This window comes from Sorex fumeus, unplaced genomic scaffold (genome assembly GCF_029834395.1).
Source record: "Sorex fumeus unplaced genomic scaffold, SorFum_2.1 ptg000002l, whole genome shotgun sequence".
NCBI classification, from domain to species: Eukaryota; Metazoa; Chordata; class Mammalia; order Eulipotyphla; family Soricidae; genus Sorex; species Sorex fumeus.
Window position 1 is genome coordinate 31731601 of NW_026606059.1, and position 22593 is coordinate 31754193.

Consider the following 22593-nt stretch of genomic DNA (forward strand, 5'->3'; position numbering starts at 1 on the left):
TCTTTCCAGAGGGAGGAGGGCGGAAGGGAGCAACACCCTTTCCCCTCTGGGCAGAAATGATTGCCTGGATTAACGCATAGTCCAAAAGGATGCACTTTTAAGTGGTTGGGCTGTGAAGACAGTGTGGGGTCCTGTATTGCAAAGTGCAGACACTTAACAATATTTCCTTTCCTCGCCCTCACAGTTTAAAGCTCATGCATCGTTCTACTACCCTCTCTTATGTGAAATTATGCAATTTGACTTGATTCCTGAACTTCGCGCTGTTCTTAGAAGATTTTTTCTGCGAATTGGAGTAGTTTTTCAGATATCACAACCACCTGAACAGGACCTTGGAGTAAACAAGCAATGATGGTATCTTAATATTCTTCTGTTGGCGTTTACATCCCTCTGCTCTTTCAAAGGACTCTGGAGCTGAGGTTTCCTACCTGAAAAATGGTTTCTCTGAATTGCAGTCTCTGAGGTGACTGGTGAAGATGCTTAGAACTTGAACGCAGACTTGTAGTGGCTCCAGTCCCTTTTAATAATCTGATGGATTCTGTTTGCCATGTTGGGCTCATGTTGAGCAGAAAGCCTGTATCCATCCATTGTCAACTTAGGCTCGTTTGTCCTTCCCTATCCTCGACTGCAGGGGGCGCCCCAGATATTTTTGGTAGGTGTGGAAGTGAAATTTACCCAAAGAACTCTAGATTTAAGATTTGACTTTCTGCAAGTACTGCAACTCAGGAGAGCTGTATTTTGAAGGATAAAATGTTTTTAATTGGGGGTGGGAGAGAAGAAATTATTGTTCGTGGTAAAAGATATTTAGCAACTATGGTATTCTTATTCTGAAGATTTTTGCACACTCAGGCAAGCTGAGATACTGGTAATCATCCTTCTATGGAAAATGTACAGAGATGCAGGTCTGGAACATAAAAATCTTAAACATTATATAGTTCTTCCTGCAGTTTTATTTCTTTATTTTCTTATTCATTTGCTAAATACCTATAATATTTTGTCATGCACTAAACATTTAGGTTAAACTTTTTTTTAATTTTGTGGGGGTTTTTGGGGGGTGGGAGGGAGTGGATGTGGCAATTTTGAGGGTTTAATATGCCCGAAGCTGTTGTGGCTGACACTTGTCATGATCAACAACCACCAAAAAGAGGTAGAAAATATCCCTTCTGACATAACTACCTGTAATATACTTCTCTTAGGGCTTCTAAAGATGAGCCATTAAAATAGAATGATCCTTCATGGACCGAAACTTGAATCACTGCAAAATGAATCTAGGTTGCTGTCAATTTCTTTTCTTTCTTTTGGGCGTGGGGCTTGATGTAGATTTTACTCTGTGTACAGAATTTAATGTTGAATATATTAAGATAACAATTCTGGCATGGTTTGGGGAGGTTAGATTTACTGGAAATGTATTCATACTGTGAATTGTGCTCTGATGGTTTAAAAAAGACAAGATGTCAAGCATTCCGTATTAACAGTGGATGTAGAAAATTTTTTCAGATGGATAAGATGTATATGGTACAGATGTAAAGTTTTTTATGTAAAAAATTCTGTACAACTTTCTGTACAATATTGATTCTCATCTGGCATATTCTAATCAGGTTATAGGTCAATAAAGTTTTTGGATTATTTCATCAATGCAATCAAAACCTATATAATCCACTGCCCCATGTTTTTGTTTTGTTTTGGTTTTTATTTTTTTTTTTTTCAGTTAAAGTCACACTATAAAAAGGTTATTTATCCAGGACCACAAATTATTTTGTTCTGATCATTTCTCTCCAGCTTCTGGCATCTATTCCTCCTTTGTGTAATCTTCTCTTCCTCAGAGCTGTGAAAACTACTTTATCTCGGGTGACACAATGAGGGATTACACATTAATGGATGTTCGCGGGCTCTCCCTCACCGCCCATGTTTGGTGCTCTCGAACCGCTTCCCCACCAGGGACAGCCATGGGTGGATGGAGGAGGAACGAAGGCCAAGCTGGTTGGTGATCAGTTGCTGTTTATTCCATCTCTCATCTCTCCCAAACTCTCTCCAGAATTCTTTCCCCCTCTCACCACTACTCTCTCCAACTCTGCCACTAACTCGACAACTCTCCAAAGCAACTGTCTGTCTCTCACTCTGCCCGCAACTCTCTAACTCCCCGCAACCACCACCTTAACCACCTCTTCTCTAAACACACCTGCCCCCTGGAAGCACAATCAACATGTTTATCAAGCCTTTTTGCCCACTTGCAGCCCAGGAGGGCAAAAGAGCAGCTAAGCTGTGTTTCTCCTCTCCTTAGACTAGTAGCACTGCACTGTAGCTCTGTCCTCCCATTGATCATCGATTTGCTCGAGCGGGCACCAGTAACGTCTCCATTGTGAGACTGGTTACTGTGTTTGGCATATCGAATACATTATGGGGAGCTTGCCAGGCTCTGCTGTGTGGGCAGGATAACTTCACATCTTAATTCTACTTCCTACTATTTGTCATTCTGTATGGACACAGTAATAGACACATTTAGGCTTGTAGGGTGACTCTCTTGGGGACATCTTGCCACAGACTTGAGACTACAGTGCTCAGGCCGGGTTAATCACTCCTAACCCCAGCAGGGACTGAATCTAGTTATTACTTTTTGGATCATGCCAGAATTTGTCCATGACCATGCTTGTAACTTATAGTTAAGTATTGTGGCACTTGGCCTGGCCCATTTCAATGCCAGGGTAGCTTACAGCTTTCCCTGGGTCCATCCAGTCCCTCATCAGAACCCTGTTTTGGGGGGATCTAGGAAGTAAGGGCTTAATTGAGAGAGCAGATGTCCAGAAGGTAGTATTATATGGAGTCAACTTAACTCCCAAGTTACAGAAGCATGTCTTTTTAACTATCTTCCTGTGTCTGTACAAAAAGTAATTGCTCTGAAGTAACTAATCATGCAAAGGATATTAAGGAGAAGAGAAAATATTTACAAGTCATCAGAGTCTGATCAGGAGGCAAAGGTAATTGACAGGTTGGGGGAGAAATCAACAAACCCAAGCTCCCTGTGGCCAGGGAGGAAGGGCAAACTAGTGTTATCCTACACTCCTTGCTTTTCTATCATAAGATATTAGTAAATATCTTGTCTATTTATTAATAACCCTGAAAAATGCTATGCTATGTGAATGCTGAATCTATAGTGTGCAGTGAACATTCTGTGTCCCAGGAACTGGTTCAAGTTGTTTCCTACAGTAGCATTTAAAAGGAAAAGGGAACACATCAAGGAAATTTCACATTTGGGTTAAAGTGTTGAGTTTTGCTCACACACCTTAGACAATGCGCAGATATTGAACAACACATTTGAAATGTATCATATTTATTGCCACAAGACAGAGCCCCCTCAACCACAGTTGGATACTTGGATACATAAGATGGGGAGCCAGTGACCTTTCCACCTGAGGTGTTAGTGTTTCAAATGACCTGGTTGTTTATGGTACAGTATTAGATTATCTGTAAAAGGAGACCAAAGAATTCATTTTTTGGATAAAGGTAAAATATATACAGTAAAATACAAATTCAGTATAAAATTCAATGAAACTGGAACTTTTGTTTTGAGGCCACAAGTGACAGTGCTCAGGCGTTACCCCTGGCTATACATTCAGGAATCACTCCTGGCAGGCTCAGGAAGACCGTGCTGGGTGCTGGGGATCGAATTTGTTGGCCAGATGCAAGACAAACTCCCTTCCTGCTGTACTGTAGCTCTGGCCCTGTCAGAACTTCTAAAACAACAGAAATTGAGGGCATCAGAAATTGATTATAGAGGTTAAAGTACTTGGTTCCAATCCTGGCAGCATTTACAGCCCAATTCAAGTGTGGGGCCTCTGACTCAAGTCCCCAAATCATAAATTGGCCACAGAAATAAACAGCACAGGAGATTAGGCACTTTACTTGCATATGGCTGATCCCAGTTCCAACCCTGTCGCTGCATGTCCCCCAAAAAAGCACCAGGGGTCACTCCTGAGCACTCTGGGTGTGGGGTAAGCATACCTCCACTGCCTTGCCCCAATAAAATACCAGAAACTTCTTGAGGTAAACATGTCTGATTTTTGTCTGCCATTTATTGTGTCAGTGGAAACATGTAAAAAAAAATGTTTTTCCCCCCCTCAGATTTAGCTTAATCCTTTTTCCTAGGCTGTTTATTGAGTAGAAAATCCACCCATTCATAGTAGAGAAACAAAGACTCCACCCTGGGTGTTCCTGCTGCTTCTCAGCTTAGTCCAGAAACCTCAATACCAGTTAAATAATAAATCCACATAGGTAATGAAAATAATTTATTTCTATCAGGAAATAGTTAAATCATATAAATTAGTAAACATAAGACAATGCCTTTGGCACAAAAATAGAGGCAGAAGATGTAACATTTGGTGCATGGCTCTTGTAAATAAAATCAATTCTGATTCCCATTATATTGAATAGTAGCTATAAATAACTAGTACATCTGATTTCCATTACATAGCAACTGAAATGTAGTCACAGCTACAATTAGTATATTTATGTTTACTAAATGAATTACTCTGAATAAAGATAGCAGTAGCAAACGTACATATAAGAGGGTATTCTGGTTTTACAGTACTGTCTTACAGTACTGTCTTACAGTACTGTTTTATTCACCTTATTGACAAGCAGAATTTAAAATAATGCACATACGGTAGCTGATTCCAAGAATTTATCATCACCCTAATTTATGACAAAATTGTGCAAAAATAATTCTTTACAATTCTACGTTATATAAATTAATAATCATGGCCTTTTATTTATGTACATTATATACATCATATACATCATCATGGAAAAGAAGATACAATATACAGATGGAACATGAAAACCTCCAAAGGTCAGAAGTAGCACATGTATACTAAAGATTAGAATTCAACATTCTTTTCCCACTTTAAAGGCACTGCTGTGTCAGAACAAATCCACTTTAACCATGTGCAGTGGACAGGCCCTGCCAATTGAAAGTGCCTGGTTTGCCCGGAACCTGCTGCTGCTCCTGGTTCAGATGCTCTGCCATGAATCTTTTCAGTGTTTCTGAGGTGCCAGGGCGGAGCCAGGGTTCAGTGGCGACAGAGTTGGATCCATCATCACCTGCTTGCTTCATGATGTCGTCAGGGTCAACCAGGGAACTCTCATCATCTAAAGGAAGCAAGGGAGACCTGTCTCAGTGACCCAGGTGAGAGGCAGATGACACAGAGATGACCTCTAACCTACCTCAGTTCAACCCTGCATTTTCCACAGTGTTCTGATGCTTTAATGTTTGGTGCAAATTCTCATTTTAGAGAGAGGAAAGCTAATCGGGAAAGATTAATGGGTAGGTGAGTTCTGCAGTGCCAGCACTCCTATAGCAAAGGATGGCAGAGGAGACTGCCAGGTAACAAGCTGGCTGTACGCTTGAGGCAATCTCATTTTGTGTGACCTTGAGGAACTTGGTACTGCATGAAAACTTGAACTTAGCAAGGTCTGAGCAAGGTTCAGCCTGGGGACTGGAGAGAGAATAAAGCAGGTGTTTGACTTGCACACAGTCTACCCAGGCTCTATCTCTGGCATCCAGATGGTCTCCCAGGCACCACCAGATATGATTCCTGAGTGCTAAGTGCGGAGCCAGGAATAATCCCCAAGGATCACCAAATGTGGTCCAAAAATTAAAAAAACAACCTATATAACACTGCTATAAGAGAATCACTAGATGGCCAAAATAACTGTCTTAACCTAATCAACAGGCTGTTGAAGAGGTGGATTTATAATTTAATTCTTGAACTGAATCACACTCAACGTCTATATCAGTATCTTAATTACTATAAAACATTATAGGAAAATCTATCGTGTGGTGTGCCTTTTTCTTCTTCTTCTTCTTTTTTTAAATTATACTCCTGGTCTGTGATGGGTTAGCTCAGCAAAGGATTATACGCAATCAGTTTAATGAGAATCAATCCACACCGTACCAAAAAGCTCCTGTTTGAAAAGACAATGTTTGAAAAAAAAATTTTAGAAGGCAGAAAACTTTGTTAAAATGTTCTATTTTATTTAAATATAGGACCTGAGCAATAATACAGCAGATAGGGCATTTGCTTACATGCATCCAACGTGCATTCAATCCCTGGTATTTCATTCCTCGAGCTCTACCAGGGCTGATCCCTGAGTGCAGAGCCTGGATTAGGCCCTGAGCACTGCCAGGAGTGGCCCCAGTACAAAACAAAGAATATCCATACAAAAAACTCATTAGTTCTAAATTTATAACTAATTTTCAGGGCCAGAGAGATAGTAGAGGGGTTAAAGATGCCTTGCTTGTCCCCTAATTAAATCCCAGCACCACATGTTCCTGAGGAGTGATCCCTCAGTACAGAGCAAGGAGCAATCCTAATCAGAGCAAGGTGTGGCTCAGACACCAAAGGGGAAAAAAAGACCCCAAAAACCAAACAGGCAACTTTCGGGTACATTTTTGTAAAACAAAAGAAAAGCTTTAGTGCTATTTCACATTTCTCTAGGTATGATAAATATTTAATCAGTTTATCATTTAATATTTGGTATGAAACTGATCATTACAATCAATTCCATACCAATCTTCGTTGCTAAGGGTTGAGCACAGTTTCAAATTAATACAGTATTAGAGGATCTAAAATTACCTTAATTCCTATTAGAAAAGTAAATAAAGTTTACCATTTTGATGCCTGTCTATATCACTAGTAGCTCTCAAATCGTAATTTTTTACAAATTGTGGAACAGCATCATCATGTTCTTAATTAAAAGAATGGTTCGAACCACTCTACCATTTACTACTAAAACTAATAATACAAGAAAGCTTAATCTCTATAAAATTGTCCCTTTACCTACCTCAATGACTAGAGGCACCAACATAAAAAAGTAGCACATGGAGAGTAGTAAATTGAACAGCTACTGTTGACCCAGGTTACATCCCTGGCACCACATAGGTCCCCTGAGCACTGCCAGAAGTGATCCCTGAGCTCAGAGCCAAGAGGAAGTCCCGAGTACTGTTGGGTATGGCTCAAAAGCAGAGAGAGGGCAGAGTTGTTCATTGCCTAAGGAGTCCTACCTGACAGCACTTACTGTAGCAAACCCAGTAAGAGCTGAGCTTGATTTCAGTCAAAAGCTATTTTGCTTTGTCCATGGTACAGAAAGCCATGCATGTGAAGGGTAATCAATCTGCCTTTGTGTTAGCTAAAGGATTTCTGACATCTCTCACTTTAGTAAGGGAAGTGCTGACACTGTGACCCTGATGAAAGTGAAGTCAATGCATGTAATAAGCAAAAAGTTGCCTGATTACAGTCCTCTCAAACAAGCACTCTCTGTTACAAATCCAGGCGCGAAATTAGTCCAGGCTCCCACTTTATGCTGGATAAACCCCAACTTAGAGCACTACCATGTCATCAGCCCTCCAACCCAAAAGATTTCAAAACTCGTTCCATCTTTTCCCCCAACAATCAGTGAAAACAGAGAAGCAGATTTTAAACTTATAAACAAAATTGCTATGGATCATTCACTTGGCTCTTTACCTGTATTAATAGGCCTATTCTGAAGTTCATTCAGTCTTCGCATCCGTTCCTCATTTCTTGTTCTAAGTTGATCAATACTTATACTGGATATGGATTTTAAAGAGAGATTATCTGGTGGTACTTCAGGACGACTATTATCCTATAGTTAAAAACCACAAAGAATCAGAAATGATCATTAACAAAATTGATTTTGCCCATATAAATGTATCAACAGAGCCTTATAGAGTGTACACAGCAGGTTTAGTGTTTGATTGGCACCCACCCAATCCAGATTTGATCCCCAGCACCCAGTATGCCCCCCCCCAAGCCTCACCAGAAGCCCTGACAGGTATGTCCCCAAAACAATGCCAAAAATTATATATGAACAAAAATAAAACAAAAGGCAATCTTTTATAGCATTTACATTCTAAATCCTAGTATTTCTATGTAAGTGCAGATGAGAGTATAGCATTGATAACATACTGCCAGAATAGACAGAGATTAGGAATGGCAAGACATGAAAGGAAGAAATGGAAATAGGGTCTTCATTCCATCTATGTGAGGCAGCATAGTACTGGTATTAGGATAGACACTGAGCAACAGGACAGAAATGAGTTCAGAAATAAATCCATACATTACAGACAGAGGAGCAAAAAAAGTTCATAATGAATAGAACCAAGGGAATAGAATTATCTTTACATTGTCTTTACACTGAAGCTGATACATCGTGATGTCCACATGAAAACGAATGAATCTGTACCAACCCTTCTTACTGTGCACAAAAATTAACTCAAAGAATTATTGGCTTTAACTGCAGAGCTAAAACTTAAAATAGAAGTAGCTTTCATTATCTTAGGTTAAGCACTGCCCCATGGGTCTACCTCAACAATGTATAATTCTTCTGAGGAACTAACATTTCCATGGCAGACTCTGCCAGACAGGTAAAGAGTTTATAACGTGGTCATCCAAGGAAATAGAAAAAAGTACCAACAGTATGGGGCTGGAGTGACGGTACAGTGGATATGGTGTTTGCCTTGCACGTGGCTGATTCAGGTTTGCTCCCCAGCACCACATATGGTCCCCAGAGCACACCAGGAAGTGATCCCTGCGTGTGCACCAGGAGTAAGTCCTGGGCATTGCTGGGTGTGGCCCAAAGCAAACCCAAGAAAGCCAGTGCAATAAAGTTTATTGATCTGTGCAGGGTCATCCAGATGGGCAGGTGAGTTCAGAAAAGAGATTCCCCAAAGTATCCATCCTACAAGCTCCTTTTGGGGGTCAGGGGTGGAGGGGAAGAAGCACTAAACATGCCACTGCTGCCCACACCCTTTCTAGTAAATCTACCTTTTTTGCAAAAAAATTGCCCCCCAATTGCACCTGAGCCTACCACTACTTGAACTGTTCAAAAGTCCCCAGGAGCAGAACTGCCCACTTTGGGGATTGAGAATCCAACTCCTGTCCACCTCGTGGAACAAGCAAGTCCTCTTCACTCGACTATCCCAATTTAGCGTAGGTCTGAACACACTGTAAACTGGAAAAGGGGGAAAGAAAGTTATTTCCTACATACAATATCCAGATCCTTCATTTTGTTCCTCCTGCGCTCCCTGGCAGAGGGAGGCTGCGGTGAAGGAAACAGCGCATCATCTTCGATGGCAGGGTACGTCTCACCGTAGGCACCTAGGAGAAACACAGGGAGACTCAAACAGCCATCAGTGCTTCTTCCCCAAGGGGACCATGTGGTGCTGGGGATCAAATCCAGCCCTTTGGTCTATGTCCCCAATCCTCCAAATTCTTTTACTCAGTTAAGCCAAGACTTTTTAAAATACTTTTTTTGTTGAATGTCTTTCTGCACCAATTAATAATGTCCAGTGACTTCCTCCTTAATTTATCATTACAACAGACAAAATGAATGAGTATAAACCAGTTTTGATAAGTGTATATCAGGATGTTTCTAAACCAGTTTTATATACCTGACATAAATCCTACTTGGCTTTGGTATATGGAATTATTTTTATACACTATTGGATTTATTTTGCAATTAAATGTTTTATGTTTGCATGCATGTCCACGAGACATATAATCGGTCATTTTCCTGTGGTGTTTTTAATCTGCTTTTGGTATTTGGGTAATTCTGATCAGATATAGTTAGTCCTTCCCCTGTTTCTGTTTTGTGGAAAATATACAGGAGGAAAGCTATCTGGAAGTCTTTATTAGAAAGTGGTATCATTCATTCTCCCCTAAGTGTTTGTTAGAATTAACCAATAATCACCTGGGATTTGCTATCATGGAAGGTTTCTAATTATTTTTTTGTGTCTTTTTCTTTTTCTTATTGCTATAGCACAGCTGTAGGGCGTTTACCTTGCACGCAGCCAACATGGCCGACCCGAGTTCGATTCCTCCACCCCTCTTGGAGAGCCCGGCAAGCTACCGAGAGTATCTCGCCTGGCAAGCTCCCCGTGATGTATTCGATATGTCAGACACAGTAACAACAAAGTCTCCAATGGAGACGTTACTGGGCCCGCTCGAGCAAATCGATGATCAACGGGAGGGCCTTTACTTTTACTTACTTACTTTTTTACATATAGTTAATTTGGGCTTTTGAAACATAATATTATACTAGTTTAAAGTATGCAATGTATCACCTGCCTTAGTGTAAACCATAAAATGTTTCCCGTACTAGCGTAACATATAAACCTCACATAATCACCATGCTGTTATGGAAGAACATTAAAGCTCTACTTTCATAGCAGTGTTCAATTATGCACTACACTAGTGTTAACTGTTGTCACCCTGCTTAGACAGTACGCTCCCAAAACTTGCTTGTTATATTGGCCTAGTATTAGGTCAAGAGTAAAATGAGATATGCCAAAACAGTATCTTTGGGGCAGAGGGTCACAGAGGTTATTTTAGTGGCCCTAGACTCTAGCGAGAAGGAATAAAACAGTGAAGAAGAAGGGAAAAAGAAATAGACAAGAAGCAATGGGAACAGGGGCCAAAGGGATTCAGGTACATTGGCGGTGTTAAGACTGATAGAGCTAAATATCCAAATCAGAGTCAATAACATTGAAATCACGAGACTTAAACTTTAATAACCAAACTTAAAAAGTTCTGTCAAGATGGCAGGCTGGGGAGGGTCGGGGTGTTGGGGGCGCCTGAGCCAGGGGAACCATGGAATACTGTGTGTAAAAAACCCAACTATGAACAACTTTGGAACTTATAGGGCTTCAATTAAATTGGGGGGGGGGGGGGTTGGGGGAAAGTGACTTCGGGCCATATCCCACAGTGCTCAGAGGCCCTGGCTCTGCTCAGAGGCCTCTTCTGCTACTGCTTAGCCACACGCAAGGGTAGTGCTTTAAGCCCTGTACGATCTCTCCAGCCCCCAAACTCTATTTTGAGTGCCAGGACTTCCTGGTTAGCAGGACAGCTCGTACATCCCCAAGACGTCACAGACTCGGCTCTCCTCCCAGCCCTGTTGCCCTGGTTTCTCCATCTTTCCCCTTTACAATAAGATCTCCTTGGAAAGAACGCACTAAACAAATTTAAGATACAAATACAGGAGAGTTTGAAATTTCTATTATATTAAACACATTATGTAGAAAAGGTAATTAATTCCTTGCTAGTCCTAGGAAGACCATGCTAATGACCATAACACTCAGCTATACTGGCCCACCCTTAGCTGTAATTTCACTTACCTCCAGTCAGCTGTGGTTGGAAAATATTACAAACAATAGTATTATTTTGAAAGAGACTAAGTTTATAAAACTTTCATTATACTTATAACTGGCCTATTTTGTTGGTGGTTGTTTGTTTGGATGTCAGACCCAGCAGTCCTCAGGGCTTACTCCTGGCTCTGCCCTCAGGGATCACTCCTGGTGGATTTGAGGACCTCATGAGGTGATGGGGATAAAACCCACGTTAGCCACATATAAGGCCAAGTGCCCTACCCACTATACATCACTCCAGCTACTACCGAGCCTATTTTAATACAATTTTTTGTTAATCTCTTATTGTGTTTAGTCTATAAGCTAAGTTTTAATCACAAATTATATATAGAAAAACATACTACATGAAGGGTTCTACACTATTCAGTTTAGGCATCCACTGGGCATAAATAAACTACTAAATAAATGTATATTACAGTACTTAAGAAAAAAAGATCTAGGGGGCTGGAGCTATAGCATAGCGGGTAGGGTGTTTGCCTTGCATGAGGCTGACCCGGGTTCGATTCCCAGCATCCCATATGGTGCCCTGAGCACCGCCAGGAGTAATTCCTGAGTACAGAGCCAGGAGTAACCCCTGTTCATTGCCGGGTGTGACCCAAAAAGCAAAAAAAAAAAAAAAAAGTAAGAAAAGAAAGAAAAAAGATCCCCTGATAACTTTACATATGTGAATTATATTTATGATTTTTTTCATTGAAGTAACTGCAGAGTCACATAAAATTTTAAGAAATAAAAAATCAAGGGACCAGAGAGAAAGTGCAACAAGTAGGGCGTTTGCCTTGCATGCAAACCATAGGTTTGATCTCTGACATCCTATATGGTCGCCTGAGCACCAACCAGGAGTAATTTTTTGAGTGCAGAGGTGAGGAATGAACCCTGATATACAATAGGATTATTGTTTGGGCCACGTGTGGCCCAAAAACAATGATTTGTTTTAATCTATACATTTTTCTAATTTTCACCAAAACAGGCTCAACAATTTCACATCAGGATAATGATACTGATATACTGATATATGTTTTAAAAACTTCCCCAACTGAAACCCAAGCACAAAATTTGTAAGTCTACAACTGTACCTCATGGTGTTTCACTAATAAAAATTAAAACAAACAAACAAAAAAAAACCTTCCCCAGCATTACTTGTATTCATTTGGGTGCTTGCATGTATCAAGGTCTGTATTATTTTGTTGCTTGTTTATCTCTGATTCTCAACTCTCCCCCACCCCTAACCTGTTCCAAAGGCCAAAAGGATACCTGACGTCTCCCTCTTTGAACTGTACACTCTTCTCCCTACCTCCCATTCTAGCAACTACTAAATAAATTTATCATTTCAAAAATGTTACATAAATGGAATCCTCGGATGTGTAACTTTTGGAAAGTGGTGCTTCTTTTGCTTGATAATACTTCCCTTTAAGTTACTTCATGAATCAAGAATTTGTTCCTTTTTAGTATCTAGTAATATTCCATGGTATGAGATATATAACAGTTTAACTATTCCCATGTTGCAAAATATCTGGACTAATTCCAGTTATTAGTTATTTTAAGTAAAGCTGCTATAAAAACACATGCTGGTTTTTGAGAAAACATTTCCTAATACTTCCAAAGCTACCTTTAGTTTTTCTAAATCATATATTTTATTCAGTGAGTAAACCACAATATTCCTTTAATTATCTTATGCAACAAAGAACACGGAAATCTTGTAACAATAAAGATAATATTCAAAAGATTATTATAATAAATATACTCACCAATAAAAGCACTATCAGATTCTAATAAAGAATTTTTCAAGAAGTCATTGTCATCATCTCTGGGCTAAAAGAAACGTGGGAAAAAATGCAAATTTGCATTAAGAAGCAGAAGTCACCACACTGACCCGAACCCGGAAGGAGTACGGGATGGAGCTAGGACTGGCCATAGCTGTCCTGTACTGCATACAAATGCCCAGGACGATGAAGCACATAAACCTCCTGCCTCGAGTCTCAGCACCAGTTAAAGACTAGAGGCTCAAACAAGCCAAGCTGTTCACTCCCTAACTCCATTTCTCCATCCCATTATGGCTGAAGTTAAAAGCCTAGCTTGCTGATGAAAATATAACAGTATATGAAGCAATGAGCCCACTTAAATACTGAGTCTTTACACCACTGCTGCTGAGATGCATTCATGTAGTAAACCTTAAAGTGCACTTATTATTTCCACCTCTCTGCTATCCTCATTTGAATGTCACTCAGTAATGCCCACTCTAATTTCAAATGCAAACATTCTCTCCCTAACACCTCTCAAATCCCCTTCCTTTCTCCCTCACAAAAGGAAGCTGCAGAGAGCAAGCATTTTTATTCCTTTTACTCATTTCATTCATTTCATCATCCTGTTATTCGTCGATTGCCTCGAGCAGGCCCCAGTAACGTCTCTTTCATCCTAGCCCTGAGATTATATTCAAGGCTCTTTAGGAGAATGAGACCCATCATTGTTACTGGTATTTGGCATATTTGGTACGCCACGGGGAGTTTGCCAGACTCTGCCCTGTGGGCAGGCTACATTCGATAGCCTGCAAGTTTGTCCAAAGTAGGAATGAGATAATAAGATGTCATAAAAAAGATGTCCTGATAAGATGTCACAGGGCCGCAAATGCCAAGACTCAGAGACTATAAAATCCAGCTCCCGGACGAGAACAGTGCAGTCTCCTGCCCCCGCGCCTGGCTGTTCCTCGCCGGGGCCCCTTGGAGGGGAGGGGGTTGAGCTTTCCTCCCCGCCCCGAACAGGGCTCGGGCAGCCAAAGACCTCCAGGACCAGCCACCACCATGCTGAGACCACTCTCCGCACACATGAAGGTACTGGCAGAGGGACAAATCCACGCGGGTTCCGGGGCCGAGATCTCCAAGCCTACTCGGATTGGAGTCGAGCATCCTCCACCCAGATCCTCCAAATTCCAGTAGGCGGGGGTCACACCCACCACCTGGCCCCCTGGCGCCGTGTAATCCCATCAGCGGCCAAGACTCAGAGACTACAAAATGCAGCTCCCGGACGAGACCAGTGCAGTCAGTTTCCTGCCCCTGCGCCTGGCTGTTCCTCGCCGGGGTCCCTTGGAGGGGAGCGGGTTGAGCTTTCCTCCCCACCCCGACCAGGGCTCCGGCAGCCGAAGACCTCCAGGACCAGCCACCACCATGGCGAGACCACTCTCCGCACACATGAAGGTACTGGCAGAGGGACAAATCCACGCGGGTTCCGGGGCCGAGATCTCCAAGCCTACTCGGATTGGAGTCGAGCATCCTCCACCCAGATCCTCCAAATTCCAGTAGGCTGGGGTCACACCCACCACCTGGCCCCCTGGCGCCGTGTAATCCCATCAACAGCCAAGACTCAGAGACTATAAAATCCAGCTCCTTTCACTCATTCTTACAATAATGTGCACTCCTATACACAGCACTTAAGAACCTGTTCATCTATGTATTCAATTACCACTGTTTGGTGTGTGCTGGGGACCACGCCGAGTGGTACTCAGGGGTCACCAGGGCCACACCCCAGCAATGGGTCGGGGATAAGAGGCAGGTGATACTGGGAATCAACCGCAGGGCTTCACACATTAACCATCTGCTCTACACTTGAGCTGCTATCTCCCCAGCACAATGAATATTTGTAGGATGAAAATGGCTCAAGCTTTTCAGACTTTGCAGAGATGTTCCCCTCTCAGATTAAGAGTAATGCTCTTGGGGGCTGAATCCATAGGGCACTTGCCTTGCACTCAGCAAACCTGGTTCAATTCCCAAGCACTGTATGGTCCTCCAAGCACCACTGAGTGACACTGGAGCACAGAGCTGGGAGTAGCCTTTGAACACCATCAGGAGAGCCCTTCACAGTAATATTTTGTTTTCTTTATAGTACTCAACACTATGAGGGGGGTAGGGTGAAAGGAGGGGTTGGACCATACTGGGCTGCGCTTAGGGATGGATCACTCCTGATGGTACTTAGGGGCCTGTATGTGGTGCTGGAGACCAAATCAAGGTCGGCCATGTGCTAGGTACATGTCCTTCCTGCCCTATTATCTCTCCAGTCCAAAGCCCCTATGTTTATTGTAGACTCATCTATTGTTAATACTAAGGAGACTCCTAGACTATACTTATAGGGTTATCTAATTGTAGAAGTTTTCATGTATTCTTTTTTTTTTCTTTTTTCTTTTTGGGTCACACATGGCGATGCACAGGGGTTACTCCTGGCTCTGCACTCAGGAATTACTCCTGGCAGTGCTCAAGGGACCATATGGGATGCTGTGAATCGAACTTGGGTTGGCCGCCTGTAAGGCAAACGCCCTACCCGCTGTGCTATCGCTCCAGCCCCCATGTATTATTTCACTTGATCCTTAAAACAACCCTTCAAAATACTTTTTATAGTAATAATTACTTCATTCCTAACCTATCCCTAAAGTGCCTTGCAAGTATTAATTCAACCATTATAATCACCTGCAGGGGCGTGTCCTGTTCTCCCACTTTACAGAATAGGCAACTGAGACAGAATTAAGTGCCTGAAGTCACACAGCTGAAACAAATGAACTCAAACAGCCTGGCTCTGATCCCCTTCTTAAGCATTACAATATGCTTTACACATTACACACATCTCTAATACCCACTATGCTGAAGAGATAAGATTAATATTTCTGGAAAAACTCAAAACTGGCATAATTTATCACAGTCCTAAAAATTTCATCCCCCCAAAATAACTTGAAAGACTGTAATTAAGTTTCTTACCATGCTGTGATCTCTTGCTTTAGCACCTGATACAGCACCCAAGTAAACTGTAGTCAATGGGCAACAAAAAACAAAAAGTTAATGAAAATACATTTCAGAATATCTTGACTAGATCTCTATTATAAATTATTTTATTAACTTTAAAATACATTTAGAGACACTATGTTAATAAGTATAAAACAACTATTTTAGTTGGATAAAATTCTCTCTAAATTACTGAATACAAAAAGTAAAAACAATAGGACAGAGGAAAAGAAAGTAATGCAGGATTTTTTATTTTCTCTCACACACTCTGTATAAAGTTTCTGAGTGGCACTAAACAGGGGGCTCTCTTACATGGAAATGAATGAGGCGAAATTCTAAGTACCTGGTTCCACAGGCCAAGATTTTAAATAAATATCCCCTTTAATCAGCACTCCTCTGAGTTCCTCGGGATTGTGCATTCTGTCCTTTCAGATTCTATCTTTGGAAATACTCTTATAGCCATGCTTTTTATTGTTTCGCAGTTAAACTTTAAATTTGTTTGGTTTGAGTTTTTTATTTTCTTCTTTTTTTTCCATATCCAGGTGTGTTTAGGGCTCCAGGTTTGCACTAAGGGATACTCTTGATGGGGCTCGGGGAACCGGATGCAGTGCTGGGTCAGCCACACGCAAGGCAAACACCCTATACTCTTTATACTCTATGCTATTGCTCCAGTCCCTAAACTTTAAATTATATAAATTACGTTGTAGTAGTGCTGCTAGAAGTTTAAAGGTGGTTGCTGATACTCTCAGTAACAAAATGTATCTGTATGCACCTCTACACTACTTTTGGGCTAACCAGACTAAGTTAGCAAGATCACAGAAGATCAGATGATCACTTGGCTACTGAAAGTAAAAATTCCATCAAAATAGGTATAAAGTTGAAGAATACATTTAAACCAAAGAATACTTCTCTCTTCCCTCTCTACCATATATCACAGAATGTGGTTATCCTGCTGTCACAGAAGAGGTCACTCCTGAACAAAGAACCAGGGGCAGCCCTGTGCACCTCCAGGTGTGCCCCCAAACCAAACCTCCCTCCTCCCGACCCCCCTGAAAAATATGACTAGTAGAGGGCCACGGAGATGGCTCTAAGGGCTACTGCATATGTTTTGCATGTGGGAGGCCTGGGTTCGATCCCTGGCACTACATGATCCTCAGAACACTGCTGAGAGAAAATCCCAAGGGCTAATCTACAAGCAGCTCATCATCACTAATGTCTCGCCCCAAAATAAATAAAGTGGTATTTCCATCCTATCCCTTTCTTATTACATACCAACTACATTTTATTCATTATCCACAGCAATTCTTAATGGTCTAAAGGCAGCACAACTGTGAAATAAGAATAAGGGCCGTCCTGAGTGCCCGAGAACAGATAACTGGTTAAAGAAACTTGGTTCATCTACACAATAGAATACTATGCAGCTGTTAGGAAAGATGAAGTTTATGAAATCTGCTTTTAAGTGGATGGTCATGGAGAGTATCATGCTAAGTGAAAGGAGTCAGAAAAAGAGGAACAGACATAGAATGACTACACTCATTTGTGGAATATAAAATAACATGAAATGAGACTGACACCCAAGGACAGTAGGGACAAGGGCCAGAAAGATTGCTCCATAGTTGGAAGCCTGCCTCATGAGCTGAGGGAGAAGGCAGCTGGAATATAGGGGGATCACTAAGTCAGTGACGGAGGGACCGCTTGAGATGGGAGATGTGTGCTGAAAGTAGATAAAGCACCAAATGTGATTGCCTCTCAGTAACTATATTGCAAACCATAATGCCCAAAAGTAGAGAGAGTCTAGGAGAAATTGTCTGCCACAGAGGCAGGGAAAGGGTTGGAAAGGCAGGGGTGGGAGTGGTATACTGGGGACACTGGTGGTGGAGAATGTGCACTGGTGGAGAGATGGGTATTCAATCATTGTATGACTCAAACTCAAACATGAAAGTTTTGAACTCTTATCTCACAGTGATTCAATTAAAAAAAAAGGGCTGTACAGTGCACCCAGGTCAGGAGAATCCATCTCTGTTCTCTGAGGAAATTAGCTACAAATATCCATCCACACGCCCTCTCTGTCACATAATTCCTGGAGGCCCTAGAACTCGCCTTTGCTTACTCATCCCTGTTATACTATTTAGCAGCTAATTTCCACAGTAATTTCCTGAGAACTAATTTCCTGAGAACAGCAGCGTATTTCATTATCGCCATATCCCCTAGACATGGGTTAATACCTGTGTTTACAGTATACAGTTACAGGCTAATTATCAAGAACATATTCAAAGTCCAGTCTAATATTTTACAAATTTTATGCAATGTTAAAACTTAAATGCACACATAGACACAGTAAAGAAATTCCCCATAAGGCATGGACAAGCTTCCTCAATATTCCTTTAGTTCTTATTTCCTGACACAATTATTACCTGACCTAGTGAAGGTCCTTACACCTCTGGGCTAAGGATGACTAGGTCCATCTCATACAGAAATGTGACCCTAGCCACACCACTCAGAACACTCTGGAACTTTTCTAGGCTTCTACACTGAAAACAGTCATTTGAACATTAGGCTGCCATTGAAGGAAAACTGTCTTAGATTACAATAAGAAAGAGACAATAGCTGGAAGAAAACAATGGCACTGATAATATTTAAACTAGTAATATTGTTTCTTACTGTTAGCATCTTCCTGAATCCTCATTCTATTCAGTCTCTTCTGCTGCTCTCTCAGTAAAGCTTGCTGCTGAATCTCTAAAGTGTGACGATCTCTTGGAGGATAAGGGTACATAAATTTTAAATCATACCGAGTGTCTGAATCTAATGGAAAGAAAAGTTATATTGTAGCTCGTTTGTATTGTTTTCAAATGAGATTTTATAAGATCATTATCAGTAACGAATACCCTAATTTAAAAATGAAGGAACAATATAAATAATGGGGCATCACCAAAGTCAAAGATACAAAAATGAGTATTTTTAAATAAGTTGCATTTCATATTCAATATTCTAAGGAAGCCCTAGAGAAGCAGCAGCTGATCAGTGCAATCTCCATCCCTTTCTTCTCTACTTCCTCAAGATGTCACAGAGATAGTCGTGTCACAGCTGTATGGTTATGAATCAGGAAGCTAAGATATACTCTAATCAAGACTCCTGTCTAAAACTAGAAAAATAAAAGCAATATTATTGACCAACTGGTATTTTAACCTTTAAGAATATTGTAATATGCTGAATGTCAAACTGGTTGGAACTTTAAGAATTTTCAATACTGTGGTAAAGGGAAATGTGTTTGATATTTGCATGACTGAGACCTAAACCTGAAAGCTTTGTAACCTTTCCCACAGTGATTCAATAAATAAATAAATAAATAAAAATAATAAATTTTAAAAAATTTTTAAAAAAAAGAATTATTAGTTGAGGGTTGGAGTGATAGCACAGTGGGTAGGGTATTTGCCTTTCATGTGGCTGACCTGGGTTCGATTCCCAGAATCCCATATGGTTCCCTGAGCACCGCCAGGAGTAATCCCTGAGTGAAGAGTCAGGAGTAACCCCTGTGCATCGACAGGTGTAACCCAAAAATCAAAAAAAAATTATTACTTGATAAATACATTGAATTATTTTTATCAGATTAATCACTTAAAATTAATTTTGTTTGTGATTATATTTTAAAAGATAAATACGCTTTATCTTTTAAATTTAACTTTAATTTTGTAAGAATAAACTGGCTAATGGAACTTAATATTGTTTTGTGAGAAGAAAAGAAAGAAGTATGATGATAAGGTCTATAAAGGAAGTGAGAAAACTGTAATCAAGAAAAATCTATAGAAGGAAGCAAAATACTGAATTAAGCAAACTGACACTTAAGTTGAAACACGGGTTGTGACTCCTATAAACATGAACGAAAGGTGAAGAAGATGAAAGTGAGAAAGATAAAAATAAAGATCAGGCATTTGGGGTGTATCTGAATATCAATTTGTATTCTAATGCATATAAAAGAATGAATTAATAGCATATTAAACTTCTATAATTCTGAATGCAACTACGGCCATCATATTAAAGTTTCTGGAATCTTGCATATGTAGGAATCTACTATAGGTAGGAATGAAGTTTTCATTCTGTTTTGGCCATGTATTTTCATAGATTACAAGCTTTCACTAATTCTGAAAAGATTACCAACCATGCTGTTTACCAGGAACTATTGTGTATGCTCGGATAATTTTAGTAAAGTAAACAGAGATTTCTGTCTTTATGAAGACTGGTTTACTTTGTTCAGATTTGGATTTTGCATATAACAAGTTATTTTGATGTTCTTGCTCCAACAAGTTTTTATTCTTATAGAAACTTATTTGATGGGAAAGCTAACTTTCTTTTTCAGTATTTGCTATACAGAGTAGTGTTTTATAATTGGGTGTAAATTTCTTAGATCACTAAACCTAGCCTATTTGTCTCATGAAAAAAAAAAAGAATTTTCAATACTGTTATGAAATGATGGTCTAAATAAACTCAAGGATATCAATCTATGACCTTAAAAATGCTACATACTAATGTTTAAAACTTGATAAAAATATATATAAAAATATATAAAAGGCACTGAAAATATTTTCTTTGATCTACTTCATAACCTACTAGGATAAAGTTTAAAGAAGCAACCCTAAATATGTTTTAAAAAAACAACTTCAAGAACAGAAATTGTCAAAATAGTGAAAAATGAAAGGCAAACTGAATTTCTAAAATTAGATTCAGCTTAAAGGTAAACAGAAGAGACTCTGGACACATGGACTGGACCTTGATTTTACTATTTCTACATTCAGTTACCTCTCTATAAAAACAAAAGATATAGAAGATTTATAAAAACAAAACAACTATGCCATACCACAAATGAGGACTACCTGTGATAAGACAGGAAGATAAATCAATGAAATTTTAAGACTTAAATCTTTTATCAACATCATTAAAAACAACTTTGTGGGGGCTTGGAGAGTGGAGGAGGGAAACGAGAAGGTGCCTTGGTACATCAGCAAAGAGAAATGGACACTCTGGTGGTATTGGAATGATATATGCAAGAAACTACCATTGACAGTTTTATAAAAATGGTATCTCAATAAAAGTGCAAATAAAAACAAAAGCTATGTGTCATCTAAGCAGCCAAATTAGCTTCATCTTCACACTGATAAACTGAATAAAAGTGTAAAATTTTTATTATCAAAATAAGAAAAAATTTATCGTTACTTAAGTATCATGAATGAAGTTTTACTTTAGAAATGTTTATAAAGATACTTGAACATGGACAGAATGGATAGTTAAAGCAACAACTCTTACTCACCTTTACCCTTTAGCTCATTAAAGTCAAAAATATTCTGATATGTAGTGGGCTCTAAGCCCTTTGGTGATTGTCTTCTGACAGGTGCTTGTACCCGGTGTCTAGCCTTGTCAAATATATACATGGGATTCCTTTCTCTTTTCCTAGAGATAAATGATAAATGCTGGTATATGTATTCTATGAGAAGAAAATCTGAGTTCACACAAATTGTACAAGGAATTTGTCATCTTTCATCACAATCCATTTTAATAATCTACTTGGGGGCCAGAGTGCTAGTACAGCAGGTAAGCTGCTTGCCTTGCATGTGGCTGACCCATGTTCAACCCCTGGCATCCCAGGTGGCTCCCAAACCCACCAGGAGTGAATCTGAGGGCAAAGCCAGGACCAAGCCCTGAGCACTGCCAGGTGTAGCTCAAAAACAATTTATTTTGAAAAGTTCTCTTTTCCCAATTTTGGGGCAACACAGTGGTACTCAGAGCTTACTCCTGACTCAGTGCTCAAGAACCAACCTGGGTGGTGCTCAGGGAAGAAGATGTGATGCTGAGAATCAAACTGGGGTTCACCGTGACTAAGGCATGTGCCTTAACTCTTGCATTATTTCTCTGGCTCAGTTATTTTAGTCCTTTTTGGGTGTGGTTTGGGTTGGGGTGGAGGGAGGACAGACAAAGTTATACGAAAATATATGGCATTTAAGGCTGTTGTAATCTTTCAAAATGCTCAGATAAAAAAAGACCTTATTAGAAGAGTGGAATGAAGGGAACAGGGATATCACTCAAAGGCAAATACATAAGACATGGGTTTAAACCCTAGCACCTCAAAGAAAAAAATTAAATAAGTAAATAAGAGTATAACAATGGACCTTTACTTTAAAATCTTTACATAACTGAAAGATCATAAACATCAAGGTCAGAGAAAACAAGTCTCAAAGACTAGTTCTGCTACTTACTAGCAAATTTGACCTTGATTTCATCATCTGATAAAGCATTCTTTATTCAGAGTCTGAAAGAATTCAAGCAAACTAAAAATTGCAAATTAAAACTTGCCTTAAATGAATTTCATCATCATTATCCATTTGTAGCAGCTGTCCCTGGAGACGCCGTTCTTCACTTCGAAGTTGTTTTCTCATTTCTGATAATTCCATAATTACGTTTTTTTTCTCCTCTATTTAAAAATAGGACATGTATTAAGAACAAAATATCACACATTAAATATAACCTGTCTTGTTAAATAAAAATTCCCAAAGAGAAATTTTAATGAAAGATAGTACAGTTTTAAAAGCTAAGAAGAAAAACCTTTAGGAAAATATTCTTGGAGAAGAG

At 40.0% G+C, this 22593-nt stretch overlaps 2 protein-coding genes across 11 annotated transcripts in view; one reads left to right on the plus strand and one right to left on the minus strand.

Annotated features, from left to right (window-relative positions):
- ARFGEF1 (ADP ribosylation factor guanine nucleotide exchange factor 1) overlaps window positions 1-1628 on the plus strand; it is a 132162-nt gene extending 130534 nt beyond the window's left edge. The window contains exon 40 of the mRNA XM_056130521.1: window positions 185-1628. Coding sequence (XP_055986496.1) covers window positions 185-349 — 165 coding nt within the window. The 3' untranslated portion in view covers window positions 350-1628. The remainder of the gene's footprint in view (window positions 1-184) is intronic.
- A 2639-nt stretch (window positions 1629-4267) lies between these two features.
- The window catches only part of CSPP1 (centrosome and spindle pole associated protein 1), a 110048-nt gene continuing 91722 nt past the window's right edge, over window positions 4268-22593 (minus strand). For all 10 annotated transcript variants that reach the window (XM_056110420.1, XM_056110415.1, XM_056110434.1 and 7 more), the window contains 8 exons: window positions 22318-22435; window positions 21278-21417; window positions 18637-18777; window positions 15952-15998; window positions 12961-13024; window positions 9061-9170; window positions 7518-7656; window positions 4268-5142 (listed from right to left, as the gene is read on the minus strand). In XM_056110420.1, coding sequence (XP_055966395.1) covers window positions 4931-5142; window positions 7518-7656; window positions 9061-9170; window positions 12961-13024; window positions 15952-15998; window positions 18637-18777; window positions 21278-21417; window positions 22318-22435 — 971 coding nt within the window. In that variant the 3' untranslated portion in view covers window positions 4268-4930. The remainder of the gene's footprint in view (window positions 5143-7517; window positions 7657-9060; window positions 9171-12960; window positions 13025-15951; window positions 15999-18636; window positions 18778-21277; window positions 21418-22317; window positions 22436-22593) is intronic.